Source organism: Agelaius phoeniceus, chromosome 10 (assembly GCF_051311805.1).
Source record: "Agelaius phoeniceus isolate bAgePho1 chromosome 10, bAgePho1.hap1, whole genome shotgun sequence".
Taxonomy (NCBI): Eukaryota; Metazoa; Chordata; class Aves; order Passeriformes; family Icteridae; genus Agelaius; species Agelaius phoeniceus.
Window position 1 is genome coordinate 3,997,984 of NC_135274.1, and position 17,185 is coordinate 4,015,168.

The 17,185-nt window shown below is 44.6% G+C and overlaps 1 protein-coding gene across 1 annotated transcript; it reads left to right on the forward strand.

The window, feature by feature from the left end:
- Positions 1 to 2,612: 2,612 nt before the first annotated feature.
- LOC129124608 (G-protein coupled receptor 55-like) lies at positions 2,613 to 5,835 on the forward strand. Its single transcript, XM_054639668.2, has 3 exons — positions 2,613 to 2,873; positions 3,739 to 4,016; positions 4,671 to 5,835. Exon 3 carries the CDS (start codon positions 4,684 to 4,686, stop codon positions 5,599 to 5,601), a length of 918 nt encoding a protein of 305 aa, XP_054495643.1. The 5' UTR covers positions 2,613 to 2,873; positions 3,739 to 4,016; positions 4,671 to 4,683; the 3' UTR covers positions 5,602 to 5,835.
- The last annotated feature ends 11,350 nt before the right edge of the window (positions 5,836 to 17,185 follow it).

A 17,185-nucleotide genomic window follows, 5' to 3' on the forward strand; every position in this document is an offset into this window, starting at 1 on the left:
CCATTCCATTTGAAGGGAGAGGAGCCTTCACACCTTGTCCCAGGTGCATTTGTACCCCTGCCCGTGCCTTCCTGTTCATTTCTTCCTGAAGAACTCACAAGGCTATGTCACAGACACATTTCATGAAAAATCCTTTCCTTATGATTTTTCCTCCTGAGAAGCTGAGAGGCCTCAGGAACAAAATGTAACCAATGGTTATCTGCTGCTGTGGAATGCAACAGGTGCAGCTGGGATTGGGCTCATGTGGTTGTTTCTAATTAATGGCCAATCACAGTCAGCTGGATCGGACTCTCTGTCCAAGCCACAAACCTTTGTTATCATTCCTTCTTTTTCTATTCTTAGCTAGCCTTCTGAAATCCTTTCTTCTATTCTTTTAGTATAGTTTCAATATAATATATATCATAAAATAATAAATCAAGCCTTCTGAAACATGGAGTGAGATCCTCATCTCTTCCCTCATCCTCAGACCCCTGTGAACACGGTCACAAGGGCACTGCTGGAACAAAAGCAGATCACTCCCTGGAGGTGGCTGAGCCACCCCTGCTGCTTCCCCATCCTGCCTTTCCCACAGCATCTGTCTCCAGATGTGGAGTCTCACAGAGCTCTGTGCAGCCAGGGGACACCTGGCTGGGGACAGCCTCCAGCAAGGTGGGCAGTGCTCAGAACATGAGGGTCAGAGAGGAAATGAGACAGAAGAAAAAGCCCCGAGCATGTGAGGGAGGGGAAAACCTTGAGTGGGAAAAGAGAGGCCTCGCTGTGAGCTTTGGTGGCAGTTTCAGAAGTGGCATCTGCAAAGCCCAGGGCAGGGCAGGAGCACAGAGCGGCACCAAGCTAAAAATGAAAACTTTGGTTTCGCTGATGAAGAGGAACAAGAAACAACATGTGCTGAAGAAACTCCACCACATAATCCAAACTACACTAAAAAAACCCCAAAAATTCCAAAAATCTACAATATGTCAATATATCTACATACAATATATCAACATCTACAATGTATCAATAACATCATTGTGGAAAAAACCACAACAATGAAAGTATTTTTAAAAAAATTATCCAGATTCTCCTAGAAACCAATTTCACCACCAAAAATCCCCCAGAATTATAAAACCTACCCGACAAATCCAATTCCTAAAAATAAAATAACAAAACAAACAACATCAAATTCACACATCATCAACAAAATTACAACAATATCTCCACCAACCAACAAAAAAACCTCACAAACTTTCCTAAACATCATAAATGTTTAAAAAATACACATTCCCAAATTTGACCAAATTATAAACCCTCTCTACCTAATCACCCACAAAATAAACACTTTCCAATAAAACCCTAAATAACAACAAATAAAAAATTTAACTAACACAATACACCTATCAAAACGTAACACAAATATCCTAAAACAAACTCAAAAAAACCCCAAAAACCTCCCACAAAACAAAATAAACCCCAAAAACTCACTTAATTTTCAATGCAGATGCAAACCATAAAAACAAAACCTCACAATCCTAAGTTTTTAAATTTTAAACAAGAAATATCAAAAAAATTACCACAAAAATAACTAACTCATAACAACCATTCATAATAACATCACCTTTTAATCCTTCAATATCAACTCTTCCTATCATTGTGGGACAGAATTCACCAGGTGCTGGATTTTGGTGTTTGTGCTGCCAAATGAGCCCATCTGAGCTGAGGGCAGCCCCAGACATCCATCCCTTCATGGTGGTGCTGCCTGCCTGTGCTGGGTTTTGTTCACACCCACAATGCAGCCACAGTCACAAGACCACCACAGAAGTGCAACAGCTGAGAAATGAGGTAAGGTACTATTCATTCAAACTTTTATGGGTTTTTTCCTTTGGTGGTGTTGCTTTTTTTTCCTTAAATAGAGTCATTTCAACTAAAATACCCTGGGGAAACCCCAAGGGATTGTTTCTTCTCTCATGTCCTATCACACATCTCTTTCACAGATTTAATTTAGCCAATATAATCCTCAGTTTTGAAATGTAAGGAGTATGCAGAAGACCAAGCAAAACGTCATCTGTGGCCTTTTTTTCCCTTTTTGGAAAGAACACTGCAAACATGCAGGCAACAGCCAAAACAGTTCACTTTTTTTCCCCTTTCTACCTGAAGAAAATCATCACCTGACACTCTCCATGGGTATATTCCCTGCTCCCTAGGAGTAGAAACAGATGTAAGAGTAACCCTTGACTCTTTTGAAACACCAAGTTGAACATACCAGATCACCACCGAAAATCAGCAATCTCTTTTTCCTTTCTGATATCATGAAAAGTAAAGGAAGCAATGACTGGATTTAGCTCAAAGCACATTTTGACACCTAACACTCTACCCATGGATGCTATGTACAATCAATAAAATCCTGTATTGGAGAAAAAACAAACAAAAAAATACCACCAAAAAAACCAACTAACTAACCGACCAAAAAAAAACCCCACAAAAAAAAAACCCAAACCAAACCAAACCAAAAAAACCAAACAAATAAAACACCAAAAAAAGCCACACAAAAGAGGGAAAAAAAACACAAAGAGAGGTCTGTCGAGCCAGATTTCTTTCCTTCCGCGTTTTAAAGGGTGACTCACAGAGGTGTGAGTCCCACAGATTGACATCCTCAAATGAGCTGTGACTGCCTGCGCGCAGAGCCCGCCTGCACACACGGCCTGGGGAGCCCCACGCTGGCATGGAAATCTGCGATGGAACAAAAAGCAGCAGCACTTGGGGCTTTCTGACATTCTGAGCAGCAGCTGCTTTGCGTGCAGCTCACTCTGCTGCCCTAAAAGAAAACGCAAGAGTGCAGAATTCTGCAAGCTGAGAAGGAGGAAAAGCCAACAAGCAGAGCACGAGGCAGCCCAAAGGTAAGATGACAAGAGATATTTCACTATAGCAAAACCTGGCCTTAAAAGCTTTCCTCTTGTCACGAGAGCCAAAAACTAATTATATTTTACATAACTTGCATTGCTTACAGCATAGCTAACTTTTTTAATGACTGAACAAAGCTTCCCTTTGAATTTATACTTTATACAATATTTTTTCTGTTTATTTTTTAGTAAATCTGCACAACACATCCTAGTCTGAAACATCTTTTAATCATAGTGGGAATTTTCTTAGTTAAACATCTTGGTGAGAAGCTGAAATTCTATTTCTCTAGACCCAGAACTTCTTAGACACACTATCAAACAAATTAGAAACAAGACTGAAGAAAGGAAGGTAGTAATGAAATCTCCTACAGAGGCATTGAAGTAAAGAACTTTGTCAGTATTTATTACTTTTTAGAAATTCCTTAATTAACTTTTCCTTCCTTTGGCTCTCAGTTATGGGCTCCCTCCCAACATCAAACCCACAGTGCTTCATGCTGCTTTTCTCACTTCTGCCTAAGCCAGGAATTTACAGAATCTCACTTACCTGCCATTACTGTGTCTTTAAGGAGCAAAGAACTAAATTTCCTTTTTGCTGATCTGAATCTCACTCGAAGAGATCTTAATCTCTCAAACCACATCAAGGGAGAGTTTACCTGTGAAATTCTATGGGGGGTGACTTGATCTGCAGGACAGAAACTTTGACTGCTCAGTTGATAAGCAGTTGACAAATCCAAAATGGAACAGCATCAAAATCAGCAACTCATGTAGGAAAGACACTGGTTTGAAGTAAAAACTAGAGAACAGCAGGTGAAATTAATTTCTGGGTGCTGACAGAAAGATCTCTGGCATACTTTATTTACAGGTTCCATTTGCTGTCATGGAACTGGCTGGAGGAAAGGATCTGGTATTCCTGGCCATTTGCATTTTTAAGTGATTACAGCACTGCAGAAACCAATGAGCACCTTCCTGGTCCTTATCAGGAGAGTCTGAGGGCAGGATCAAGCCAGAACCCTTCCTCTAAAGAAGGCAATTACTTTGTGACCCCAGTTGAGCTCAGAGGGTGCCTGCCTGACTCCTTCAGTTCCTTCTTGCAGAGGCAAATCCAGCTGCATGTTTCCTGTAACCCCTGTCTCTGCTCTGGTAAGTCTGGCTGATTTAGACAAAGTCTCATCCTTCTACCAAAGACTTAACCTCTGGCAGAAACAGCCTGTTGGAAGCTTCCTGCTTGCAGCTTTCAAACAGCTTTTAGAAGGGCCAGAGGTACTCACAGTCCCTCTTTGCCCAGGGGTGGTGGGAGGGAGTGCAGGATGGCAGTGACTGTATGGGATCTTTACATTCATAAATGTGGGGCACCCTTCTGTTCTTGGCTCCCCCAGATCTCATCTGATAGCTTGATGCAGGAAACAGGAGCCACAGAATTGTTCCACCCTCGTGATCCAAGAAACCCTAAAATCAGAGTCTGCTACCTTGGTTCTGCAGAGAGATTGAATCTCTCCAAGGGGATGGTGCAGTCATACTCTGCCCAGCCAGAATTTCAGGACAGCACAGTCTGGGGTTACAGCTAACAGTGCAAGTGAGGGAGGGCACCAGAAAGTCCCATCCCCCTTGAGGTACAACCTTGCCCCAAAACCACTGGCACTGAGCAGCTCCACACTACCAGGAGCTGCAATTCAGCACACAGCAGGGGAACAAAGTGTTTCCAAGGCTGTGGACACATAGAGACCTCAGTAGCCTTTGTTCTATGTCTTCTACATGATCTTCATCCTTCCTTGTGGTGATTTTCTTCTCTTTCAGCATACCTGGAGATATGAATGACACCCATGGCAAGGGCAATATCAGTGCTGCTGTGGAACTGTTCCAGCTCATCGTGTACACCCCCACTTTTATCCTGGGATTGCTGTTCAACATAATGGCTCTGTCATTCCTGTTTTTTAAGGTTAAAAAGCTGTCAGAATCTACAGTCTACATGATAGCCCTTATATTCCTGGATACTTTGCTGTTGTTTACCCTTCCTTTCAAAATCATTTCCTACCACCTTCAGGACAACTGGAACTTGGGGTCTGTGTTTTGCTCCACCTTGGAGAGCCTGTACTTTGTGAACATGTATGGCAGCATCCTCATCTCCCTGTGCATCTGCGTGGATCGCTACATCGCTATCTGCTACCCCTTCGTGGCCCTCACCCTCAGGTCCATCAAGAAAGCTGCCATGGTCTGTGCTCTCATCTGCCTGGGCACCTCTGTGGGGACACTCTCTACTTTCCAACTGCATGGAAAGGGCCACAACATCTCGTCCTGCTTCCACAACTTCTCCAAGAGCACGTGGGAGAACGCAGGGCTGCTCAGCACCCTGGAGATCATCTTCTTCGGCAGCATGGCAGCCATGACTTTCTGCACGGCCCAAACCGTCCGGTGCCTGAGGAGGCACCGAAAGCCAGACAACCCCCAGACACACAGCACCAGAGCAGAGAGGATCGTGGTGACAAACCTGGCTGCCTTTCTGGTGTGTTTCACACCTTACCACGTGGCATACTTGTTGTACTTTTTGGTGAAGAACAACGTCATCCACATCAGTTTTCAACAAGTGCTACGAGACACTGTTCAGGTCACCCTTTGCTGGGCAAACCTGAACTGCTGTCTCGATGGGGTGTGTTATTATTTTGTTTTAAAGGAGTCCTTGGAAGACCCATGGCAAAACAGTGAAAAAAGAGCTGTGCAAAAGCCTTGATTTATGTACTGAATGTTCATTACTTGGGATGATGTTGGAGAGGCTTTTGTGGAAAGTACAGGGTTCTGAACTTCTTGCCTAAGCAGTTTGCTTTAAATATTCACAGCTGAAAATATTTCCTAAAAACCAGAACTATGTCAATTTCCAAGAGACTCTTCCTAACTTTTTTATTTCTTTCCATAATGTTTCCTGTTATTATTTATGTGTAAAAATATATTTAATTATTCATATTAATAGTGATGCATATTTCTTTGGATGTGATTCTTCTTCACTCTGCAAAGAAAAAATGTTCACTTATGTGTGGTAGCGTATTTCAGCTTCCCTGTCCACACTGTACCTGCAAACCTTCCTCAAAACTTTAGTCACTACAGATTTGGTCTGGTGAGAAACAAAGCCTTGAAGTTCATGGTAAAAAGCTTCAGACTAAATTCTGTTGCCTCCCCTGTCCTGGTCACCTACGCTTGTCCTCACACACATGTGCCTGTCAGGTTTAGACTTGCTATTTAAAAAAGAAAATAATGATTATGCTATTTATAAAAGCATAATGATAATGCTATTTAAAAAAGAAAATAATGATTGTAACTCTAAATGCAAAGGCAGCTTTAGGTTCATGTGTGTATAGCAAGGTCTCCATATCATTCCTCCACTGCTGGACTTCAAGGTGCAGCATTTGTTTTAGTGACAGCTGTTGTGACAGCTCACAACACATCTAACTAATGCTGCCACTGGCTCCAATCCCCACACAGCACACATTGACTCACCCACTTCCCGGCTTCCTCATCAGCTCCTCTCCTACTTGCAGGTTTTTCACATCTGTTCCTTCCTGCTTGGTTACAAACATAGTTTCATGAACAAAGCCAAACCAAACAAGAGCATGAAATAAAATCCCCATGTCCAATGCAGTGGCAAACACATGAACCTGAAAGAACCACCCCCACCTTATGGGGGAATCAGATAAGAGCAGCCCTGATCCCTAAAGCAGTAGCCAGAAGCACACAGAACCCTGGGGGAAAGCAACCTTTTGGACCTCAGAGCAAGCTAAGCACTCCCATTCCCCAAGCAAACAAAGCAATAAAAAATAATCAAGCAGTGAGAGCCTAACATGCCAGTCAGTTACTTCTTATCAGCGCTCACAGGCACAGATAAAGCCAAGGACAAGGAGCATGCAGCCTGCAGAGAGGCACCCCACTGCTCTGGGCCACCCCCACTGCTGCCTGCAGCCCTATCCCAGCCATCAGCTGCCACCTTCCCCAGGGATGAGGCTGATTTAGCAATCAAAACCAAAGAGTTCTCATATTCATGCTGAGCTGCATCCTTGCAGTACCTCTTTGAGGCAGGGACACTAATCCCAGCCTTTGAACTGTCTCTTCTCCACAACTTTTGACAAGGCTAATGCACAAAGTGTGTATTGATTTCTCCCCTGAGTTGGAGATTTACATGTGGGGGCTCCAGTCTATCAAAGGGAATGTTTTTTAAATGAATTTATGTATGAGATTGTGCCAAAGAAGCCCAGTTCCAGTTGGGAACACTGACCCAACACAGACCTAAGCATGTGCTGATGTTGACAGAGTCCTTTTGGTGCTCAGGTGATGAATTGTGCTTCTGAGAAGACATGGACTGTGTATTTACCTTATTTCCTGGTTATGAAAAAATGCCTGTAAATAAAATTCACCAGGATATTCCATCAAGAATTCCCTCTCCATAGCTATGGCCATTTCCATTGATTCCCTCAGTACCTTCAGAATATCTGACTGAATATCCCTGCCAGCAGACAAGGAATCCTCACCAGGTCCTTGCTCATAACTTACCTTTTAACTAACGACCCTTCAGTAGACACAAAGATTTCACCATTGTGACTTCATGCTCCTTTTGGAAAAAGAGTTAACAAATCATAGAAGAAAATAATGCTGAGGCAAAAGAGTTATTTTCCATCTCAAAGCAGTGGGCCTTGCCAAGAAGGCCTCCAGCTTAACTGACAATGCCTGAACAGAGGGAACAGGGATTGCGTCAGTACCTGGGGAGGCAGAAAATGCCAAAGTGTATGAGAAAACTGATCTCAATTGCTCTTCTGTAGCCTGAGGCAGCTCCATTAGTTTCACTGACATGACTCTGGGCTTCCACTGCAATAACTGGCACTAGAAGCTCACCTGTAGTTTTATGCTTCCTCTGTTGCTCAGCTTTTTTCTGAGTACGCCTGTTTTGGTTTTTTACCCTGCTGTCCTTGGTCCCACAGATCATAAAGTAACTTGTACTGTAATTTAATTTAGCGTGCTGGTAGACAGCAGGGAGATGAACATTAAATTTAGGAGTTTTTGGCTTCTAGGCTACCTTCCTCAGCAATAACATACTGCTTAGAAAGGGCTGGGATGTTGACCAGGTTAAGCATTGCTAACACTGAACAAAGGAAACTTAAAAATGCTTGAGGTATTTCTTCTTCACCTGAGCATCTCCTCTGTGTTTCTCCAGTGAATCTGGCCACTGATTTTTCTAGAAACAAACAGGCTGAGGTGTGGAAAAGCAAGTAGCTGTCCATGACAGGGCACAGCCTGTGTGCAGGGCCCACAGTGCCTCTGCCTGCTATGAGAGCACCGATGTCAGGGCACAGCAGCAACTCATTCTACATTCCTGGGAGAAATTAGAATTTTGTAAAGGAAACACTTTCTACTAAAAAGTTCCCTGCTGGATTTTACTGTTTCTAGGCCTCTGAATATTGACTCTCCAAGTCAAATGTGGTGTTGCCTGATCTGTTCTTTGCTCAGATGGGTGACTGCAGTAACTTGCTCATTGGCAGGCATTTGTATCTGAACCATGGCATGGGGTATCACCAAGAGGATATTAAAATCTGTAGAGTGCTAAGAAATAAAAGGAGAAAAAATCTGAAAACCTGAAATTCATATTAAAAAAAAAAGAAAGAATTTTGTTTGGAAACCATTTGCCCCCAAGAACCAAGGACTCATCCCTAACACATATAATTCTTACCTTAAAATCATCAGTTTATTAAAAAAAATGCAGTGGGGGCTAGAGAGCTGCTATAGAGCCTGTTTTCTTCTTGCACTTGGCTTTGCATTTGGATAGTGAAAGGCAAAAGATTTGAATCAGCACTGAAAGCACAGCAGGTCATGGGAGCTGATGAAGCTGCACTGCTGGGGAACTTCACCCTTTGGGCCAAGCAAGGCATTTCAATTGAGAGGCCTTTCAAAAATGCACCCTGAGGCTGTCAGATTTCTTGCCAAGTGTTGCAGAAGTTCAAGCCTGTATCCTGTTCACATAAGCAATTTTCCCACTCACTTCTTTGAGTGACACTTCAGCAGCAAATGGTCTATTCCCTGCAGCTTCACTCACCAGGGAAAGCAGTGAGGCTTAGACTTAGATTAACTCTGCACATCTGTCCTTTGCTTTCCAAATTTCTTGTCTTCTAGTACAACTATTATGTTATGTGGTAGGCTCAGGAAGCATCTGTTTGGCTTAGGAAAGAATAAAAGGTTTAAAAGAAAACATCCCCAATGATATTTACAAATAATCATGGAAATCCCAAACAAAGCATTCATCTCTCAAATGGAATGAATCAACACAGGTACCAGGCATGCAGAAAATTCTACAGAGTTTTCACTATTTTGGAAATAAAAAATGAAAAAGTAAAAAAAAAAAAAAATTATATATTTTTTGAAAGATGTTCATATACAATGAATGGAGAAAAGTATTTACCATGAACAATATCACATCTGTGATCAGAGGTAATGAGAAACAGCTTCAGAAAATTAATTCTCAACAGAAATAAAAAGGGTTTTATAGAGATTTTCTCATGCTTCACATCTCTCAAAATGTTGTAGCATTTTTACTGCTGCTGGCCATTTGTTCTCTCTGCAGAAGGACAGCAACATGATCTAAAGATGAATTTGTAGATGCTAGGCAGAAGCCCTCTGAGAAGTGAAATAGTTAATTTTGCTGTGAAAGTGAAGAGCTGCAGATAGGCAGGAGCAGAAATCACACCCCAGCTCCCTTCACAGCTATTTCCCCACAGAGCAAAGCTGTTTGCACTCTCCTTCCATCTGCTGCATTTACTGGTGGAAGCCTCACAAAGAAGTAAAATGTCCTAAGTGGGACCACAAAGCGGTGGAGAATTCCCAAGGTGACCTTGGAGTGCCAGGGACACACGGACGTGGCTCCAGTTTTGGGTGGGACACTGATCCCACACATGAGGAGCCGTTTGCTCCTCGATCTGCAGCTGGCCAGTGCAAAGCCACAATTCAATCAGGGGCTCCAGCTTGCCTTATTCATACCTGTCCTCATCCTTCCTTCCCTTTCACAAGGCTCTGCCTTCAGCTTTTGGAGGCACTGAACCCTTTAGCAGAGCTGAAACTTCTCCCTCCATTGGGTTTCTTGCTACTGAGAAAGGTCTACCATAGCAACAAACTAATGAATCAGTGTCTTTAGCTGCTGGGAAATGCAAAGGACGCCTACAACCTCCTTCATTTTGTTTATTCTTATTATTCTGATTTTATGCACTGTCACTTTGTAAGAATGGCATTTATCACATTTTCTAATGTTGCTGTGGGACAGTGTTAAAATGAAAAATCTACGAGGGACAGAAATGTGTCCCTGGAAGAAGAGCTGAATCAGTGCCATGTGCAGACATCAAATGATGTGAAACCTCACATCTGCTGTATGCTACAGATTCCCATTAATCCTTCTCTCTGTTCCAAGACAAAAAGGGCATTACACTGGGACTATGTTTGAGAACAAGCATCAGCAGTTTAGAGCTATAAACACTGGTGGGCAATTGTTAATCCAGAACTAAGCATTACAAACCCAGGAAAGCCAGTTTAGATTACACTTTGGAGTACACCACAAGAATCCCAACCATTCCTGGCTAAGTATTAACTTTGTGACTCCAAGTAAAGCTACCTCCCAGAGCCCAGCATTTAACCTGGGCCTACTTGGCCTGCCATCACTATTGAGAGTGAAGGACGCTGTCTGACACAGCTTTTATCAGTTTAAAGAAGAGCTTAGGAAAGAAAACACAAGAAGTTGCAGACAGCAGAGACCTGACTGACTTCATTCATACTGATAGGAAGTGGTGTGGTTTGAAAAAGTTGCAGCTGGAGGGGGGCAGAAACAAAGGACTGTGACTTTTGCCAGACCCAGCTCGGCACAGCAGTAAAAGCGCTGTATGTGGGTTTGTTTCCCTCATGCAGAGCAAAATAACTTGGTATTCATAATAAATATGCTATTTAGACCTTTTTGTTTGAGCAGTGACTGAGGTCTAAAACGCTCTGTTTTGCTCTGAGCTCAGCTCTGGCTGCTGCTCCTGCCTGTGAGTGCACAAAGACCTTGGGGTGGGACCCTGTTGTGTCACGAGGGGTGTTTGTTCCCTTTTGAGCTGCCCTGTGGTATCCCACCCAGCCCCCAGCGTGGAATCCAGCAGGGATGGGGTATTCCTGGTCCATCTCACTTCTGCCCATCTCTCACAGCAAAAAACACACAAAAGGAGCCAGATTACCCCTAACAAACCCACAGCCTGACGCATGTTGCCTTATGATTCCTCAGAAAAACCACATGTAGGCTATCAGGAAAGGGAGGAGGTAAAGCAATGCCATGGCCATATTTGTATTTGGAACCCACTCCATGAGTAAGAAAAAGCCCAACACACTCAGCAGCAACAGCGAGACCTTTAATGCCCCTCTCCTTTGGAACACAAAATACTGAGGCTGGAATAATATGTCATCTTGGTTTGGAGCAACAGGGCACAAGCCAAGCAGTATCACTAACTCTTATCCCAGCTTTCATTTCTGCACATAATCACGCCATTCAGATATTTTTTATGCTCTACACTATTATGGGTTCTTGCTCTCTCAAATTAGCCTGTGCCATTTGCCTTGGGATGCCCACATACACCTGTCACAAAACGTCTTTAGAAGATGTCCCAAATCTCTCTCCCACTTTTTGCCAATCAAAAATCCAATCCTGTGGGTAAATACACCCATTCTAACTCTCAGGCTATCAGATTGTTTACCTTGAACACCACAGCAGCCAGACTCCTGTACTGAAAACTATTTTGTTTGCATTAGATGAAGCATTTGTTTTTCTAGAACTCTCCTGCATGTGCCCAAGAATTTTATTCCTACCATTCTCCCTAGTCACATTACAGGTTTACAATCCAGCTCCCACCACACGTCCATAAAACACAGATGCAAAGAGAACCACATAGCTAACAATCTCTCTTATCAAAGTTTTGGCAAAGTTGCTCAGGATACAAAATACTATTTTCTTGGTTGTATACAGAATGTCAAAACAGCAAAGCTTGAATGTCTTTCTGTCAGGGAGCCAAGAAGAAGGAAGGACTTTTCTTTCCAGCTCAAGGACAGCTGGAAGTCTGGTGATGTTTTGAGGGTTAATGAAGACAGCACAAAGAACCACCAGGCAAGTTTCTCCAATCAAACAAGATGAAGCAGCAGCACAAGCCAATTGCAAGTGACAAGCCAGCCATGGAGCTGCATTGCAGGTGGCCCAGTGGAACAAAGGGACAGCAGATCAGGGCCTGCAGCTCCAGGATTCTCAGCCCCCAGGGAAAGAGTGGGGTTTCAAACACAGCTGGAAACAACACATGAAAATTTCATTTCTTTAATAGTTACATTTGGCCCTTGAAGGACTCTGGGGAAATTCCTGTCAGAAGGGTATAACTTCCACTGCTGGAACTTACACTTGTGGTATTGCTGCACCCCACTCTCCATTACAAGCACGTTTGCTCAGCCTCTGCTGCATACTTAATCCACCTGAAGTGAGAAACCCTTTCTAGCACAGCCGGAGGCTGTGGAAGTGAGCCCAGTGTCCCAGAGGATTAGAGTCTACAGGATCTGAGTGAATTGCACTCTCTGGGCAGACTCAGGCTCCGATGGTCAGTGTCCAAATGAGGAATAAGTAGCAGGGATGGATCAGCTCTTCAGAAACAAAAGGTCCCATTTTCATGCAAATAGCATTCGCTAGGAAGAACAGTGAAGGACAAGTAAAGAAAAGTCAGACAAAGCAACAGAATCCTTATGGTCTGAAGACTTTTAGGATGTATCAGCTGCTCCTTAAACTATTAAAAAGATTTCAGAGGGGTTTTGTATTTCCTTTTGCATCCCTGGGTGGAAGTTCATAGATGCAACCAAAAGCAAGTGTCCAATTTGCTTTAACTTCGTTTTTGTCACCTAGATGCTATTCACACCCGCAGATGGGAACACAATTCAACATCTGTTACCCAACTTCTGAAGGAAGAAGAAAGAATAAGAAAAAAAGAAAAAGGAGGAAAGAAAAATGCCATAAAAAGCAGAAGAGTGGCAATGCCAACAGCTTTCCTTGGCAGGCTCTGGCTGTGAAAGGGGCTCCTTTGGAAGATCTTGGCAGCAGCACCCTGGGCCCAAGGTGAGTGAGTGCCAGGAAAGGGGTGGTGGGATACAAGGGAGGGCTGAGGGAGCCCCAGGCACAGAGAGCTGGCAAGCAGTGGGACAGCAAGGGCTGAAACCTGCAGCACTGCTACATCCCTGGGGAAAACTCCAGGCCTCAACTGTCACAGAGGGAAAGTGCCAGGAAAATGTATATTCAGTGATAGTTCTTAGAATAAATCACAATAATTCATGTATTGCTTTGCAAAATTTTCCATGCTAAGCCTTGGTGACAGAAGACATCTTTTTGTTTGTTTGTTTGTTTGTTTGCATGTTGGTTTGGCTTGTTGTTGTTTTCTTGCTCCACTGACACCAGAGCACACCAAGAGCCCACCACATCCAACACATGAAGGGCTCACTACTGCCCAGCATTTGACTCCAACCATGCCAGTCACTTTTAGCACATTTTTTGAAATGACAAAGCAATTACAATGCCACCCTTCATGGTGCCACACATCCCTGAGTGCAATCTGCAGCCTCAGCCCTTTCTCCTGCTCCTGTCACCGTGGTCTGACAACCCACCCTAAAGGTGCACCTTCCCCTTAAGGGTGGGTCATCACAAACACCTGTTTGTTCCGTTTGAAAAACAAAACAAAACCAACCAAACAAAACAAACCACCCTCAAATGCTTTCCTAAATGCACCACCACATGCAGGATTCTGCCTCCACAAGGTGTCTCAAGGGTCCTGTTTTGCAATGAGCCAGGAGCCCATGGGACCTGAGGGCACTCCCAGCTGCTGGCAGACTGGGTCTCAATGCAGCAGCACCAGAATCTATTTTAAATATGGACAGCAAAGGATATTTAACTTCCTTCTCCTCAAAGCCATTTGCCAAATTCAGCAACAGTTTTGGATAGAAAAGCAGTGTTACTTTTAAACACCCCCTGTGCCCAGGGAGGATTTTGTACAGAAACACTCCTAGCTCTGGAGACGAAGTGCAGCCTCTGGTGCCTCATCTCTGTGGGGGAAAACCACGGGTTTGGACATTAAAATATTAATTTAAGCTTTTAACATTTCCTATGTGTTTGGGTGAGTGCCAGGACAGGGCCACAAGTGAGGGCAAGTCCCTGTGTGAAGGAGGGAGGACGTGCAGGTCCCAGCCCCTCCTGCCTCCCCTCAGTGCTGCCACCCTCGGCCACCACCCAGCACCTCCGTGGCCCAGCTGGGGCAAGGGGCAGCAGCAGGGCCACAAAACCCACCATGAGGGGGGCCCTTGAGGAGATAACACCATGGTAATTCCAGCAGGGCCACAAAACCTGCCATGAGGGGGGCCCTTGAGGAGATAACACCATGGTAATTCCAGCAGGGCCACAAAACCTGCCATGAGGGTATCTCTTGAGGAGATAACACCATGTTAATGCCAGCAGGGCCACAAAACCTGCCATGAGGGTGTCTCTTGAGGAAATAACACCTTGGTAATGCCAGCAGTGCCACAAAACCTGCCATGAGGGTGTCTCTTGATGAGATAACACCATGGTAATTCCAGCAGGGCCACAAAACCTGTCGTGAGGGGATCCCCTGATGAGGTAACACCATGGTAATTCCAGCAGGGCCTCAAAACCTGCCTTGAGGGGGGCCCTTGATGAGATAGTAACACATGTTAATGCCAGCAGTGCCACAAAACCTGCCATGAGGGTGTCCCTTGGTGAGATAACACCATGGTAATTCCAGCAGGGCCACAAAACCCACCATGATGGGATCCCTTGATGAGATAACACCATGGTAATTCCAGCAGGGCCTCAAAACCTGCCATGAGGGGATCCCTTGATGAGATAACACCTTGGTAATTCCAGCAGGGCCTCAAAACCTGCCATGAGGGGTCCCTTGGTGAGATAACACCATGTTAATGCCAGCAGGGCCACAAAACCCACCATGAGGGTGTCCCTTGAGGAGATAACACCATGGTAATTCCAGCAGGGCCACAAAACCTGCCATGAGAGGGTCCCTTGATGAGATAGTAACACATGGTAATTCCAGCAGTGCCACAAAACCTGCCATGAGGGGGGCCCTTGATGAAATAGTAACACATGTTAATGCCAGCAGTGCCACAAAACCTGCCATGAGGGCGTCTCTTGAGGAGATAACACCATGGTAATTCCAGCAGTGCCACAAAACCTGCCATGAGGGGGTCCCTTGATGAGATAACACCATGGTAATTCCAGCAGGGCCACAAAACCTGCCATGAGGGGGGCCCTTGATGAGATAACACCATGGTAATTCCAGCAGGGCCACAAAACCTGCCATGAGGGCGTCTCTTGAGGAGATAACACCATGGTAATTCCAGCAGTGCCACAAAACCTGCCATGAGGGGGTCCCTTGATGAGATAACACCATGGTAATTCCAGCAGGAGCCTCTCTGGCACAGGGGCCCGGCAGGCCTGGGCCCTGCTGGCTGAGGAGGCCTGGAGCCACCATGGTAGCAGTCACCATGGCCTCAGGAGCAGGCAGCATTATACCTTAAGATTTTAGCCTTTATATTTTTCAAATCCTGTGCTGCATTAGTGCATAACTCTAAACATCATATAAAGTGTAACTACTCTCTTCACATTTTGGTCAGACAAAACAATCCCTCTGGGCCTGGAACCCAAGGACACCCCACAGCCTCAGGCCCTGAAAGTACAAACAAAAGTGAATCAGGGGGGAGCAAACTGAGGGTAAATGACTTCATTAGCTGAAGCTGTAATTGGAGGATTAACCCCTGATATGCAAATGGACGGAATTTATAATTGTCTGAAAAACTGGTGCCCATTGTCCATCTTGGGTGTAGCCTCTGGGAGGCTTTTGCACTGCCCAGGGTATCTATTGAAGGCCTTCAATAAATCCCCACTTTATTCTCTGAATCTTGTCTAGCCTCTGTTCTAGGTAGCCCCTCCAAGGCATCAAGCAGACACAGAACCCTCTCCTCACCAGTAAAACCACTCTTTTTGGCCATGCAGGGGGATGTAAGCAGTGCCAGGATACCCCACCACAGCTGCGTGGGGTAGGATTACCCAGCACACAGCTGAATGGGCTGACACACACAAATATTAGAAGGCCTGAATCAATTTTACAGCTCCTGCACACAGCCCTGCACAGTGCTACCCTTCCAGCAGGGTGTAAGAACAGTGGCTGTTAATGAAAAATGTTGGGAAAGAGGCAAACTGAAGATGTAAAGCCCCACCAGCTCCCTGTATGGGTGAGCACAACATGCTGCTCTGGCAGAGGCGATGCTTCAGGAACAGCTACAGCAGATGAACTCAAATTGTCAAGGAGATTGATATCAAATATTTACCTTTTAGGGCAATTAAGCAACTTCATCAAAAGTACTGAATGGAAGCAAAGTGCATTTCCTTTGCAAACCTTTTTAGAGACTTGTCATGCTTTCCTCTTCCTACTTAACATTTCATTCAGCCATTTGATATTTGGTAGCTGCTGTTATAAAGGCAACTTGGTTTGAGTTTGCTTGTTGCTGGCTCATGCATTTCATGGGCTAACACTAAAATACTGGGTCAGAGAGAAAGAGTGAGCCTTTCTATCCATGACATCTTAATTTAAACTTTTTTAAAAGCTGTTATAAATCACAGAAAGAAAAGGTCCAAAAGAATTAATGCAAACCTGCTTCATGCTTCTGAGGGGCTCAAGCTATGTTGCAACTGTCTGTACTTCTGCAGCATTCATTTGTCTTGGAGAGGGGGATGAGTGTCAGTTCTAAGCACCTCCTTTCCAAATACAGCAAAATGCTTCTCAAAGCACTTTGATCAGGCAATTCTTTTTCCCAGCCTGCTGCTGCCAAGACAGGAGCCCCTCCTTGCAGTCCTGGGGATCTGGATGTCTTCAACTGAATGGGGAACTGAGACCAAAATAGGGCAGCCAACAGAATATGCTTAAATGGCCCTCATTTCCTTCCCAAGTCCTGGGCTCAAGCCGAGGCAAGACTGACAGCTGTGACCCTTCAAACAGGCAGCTGTCCCCAAAATACAACTGAGAGCTTGATAAGGACCTGCTTAGGGCCATGTCTGTGGCTGGCAGGCCAGAGAGGGAGCACAGAGACAGCCAAGGCCTGGGGCTTGGGATGGAGCTCAGTGCTCATTCCCAACAATCGCCATCCCGTGTGACAAAGGCAAATGTGCTCCAGAGCAGCTGCCATTCCCCTGGCCATCCAAACAGCTCCCATTCTCCTGG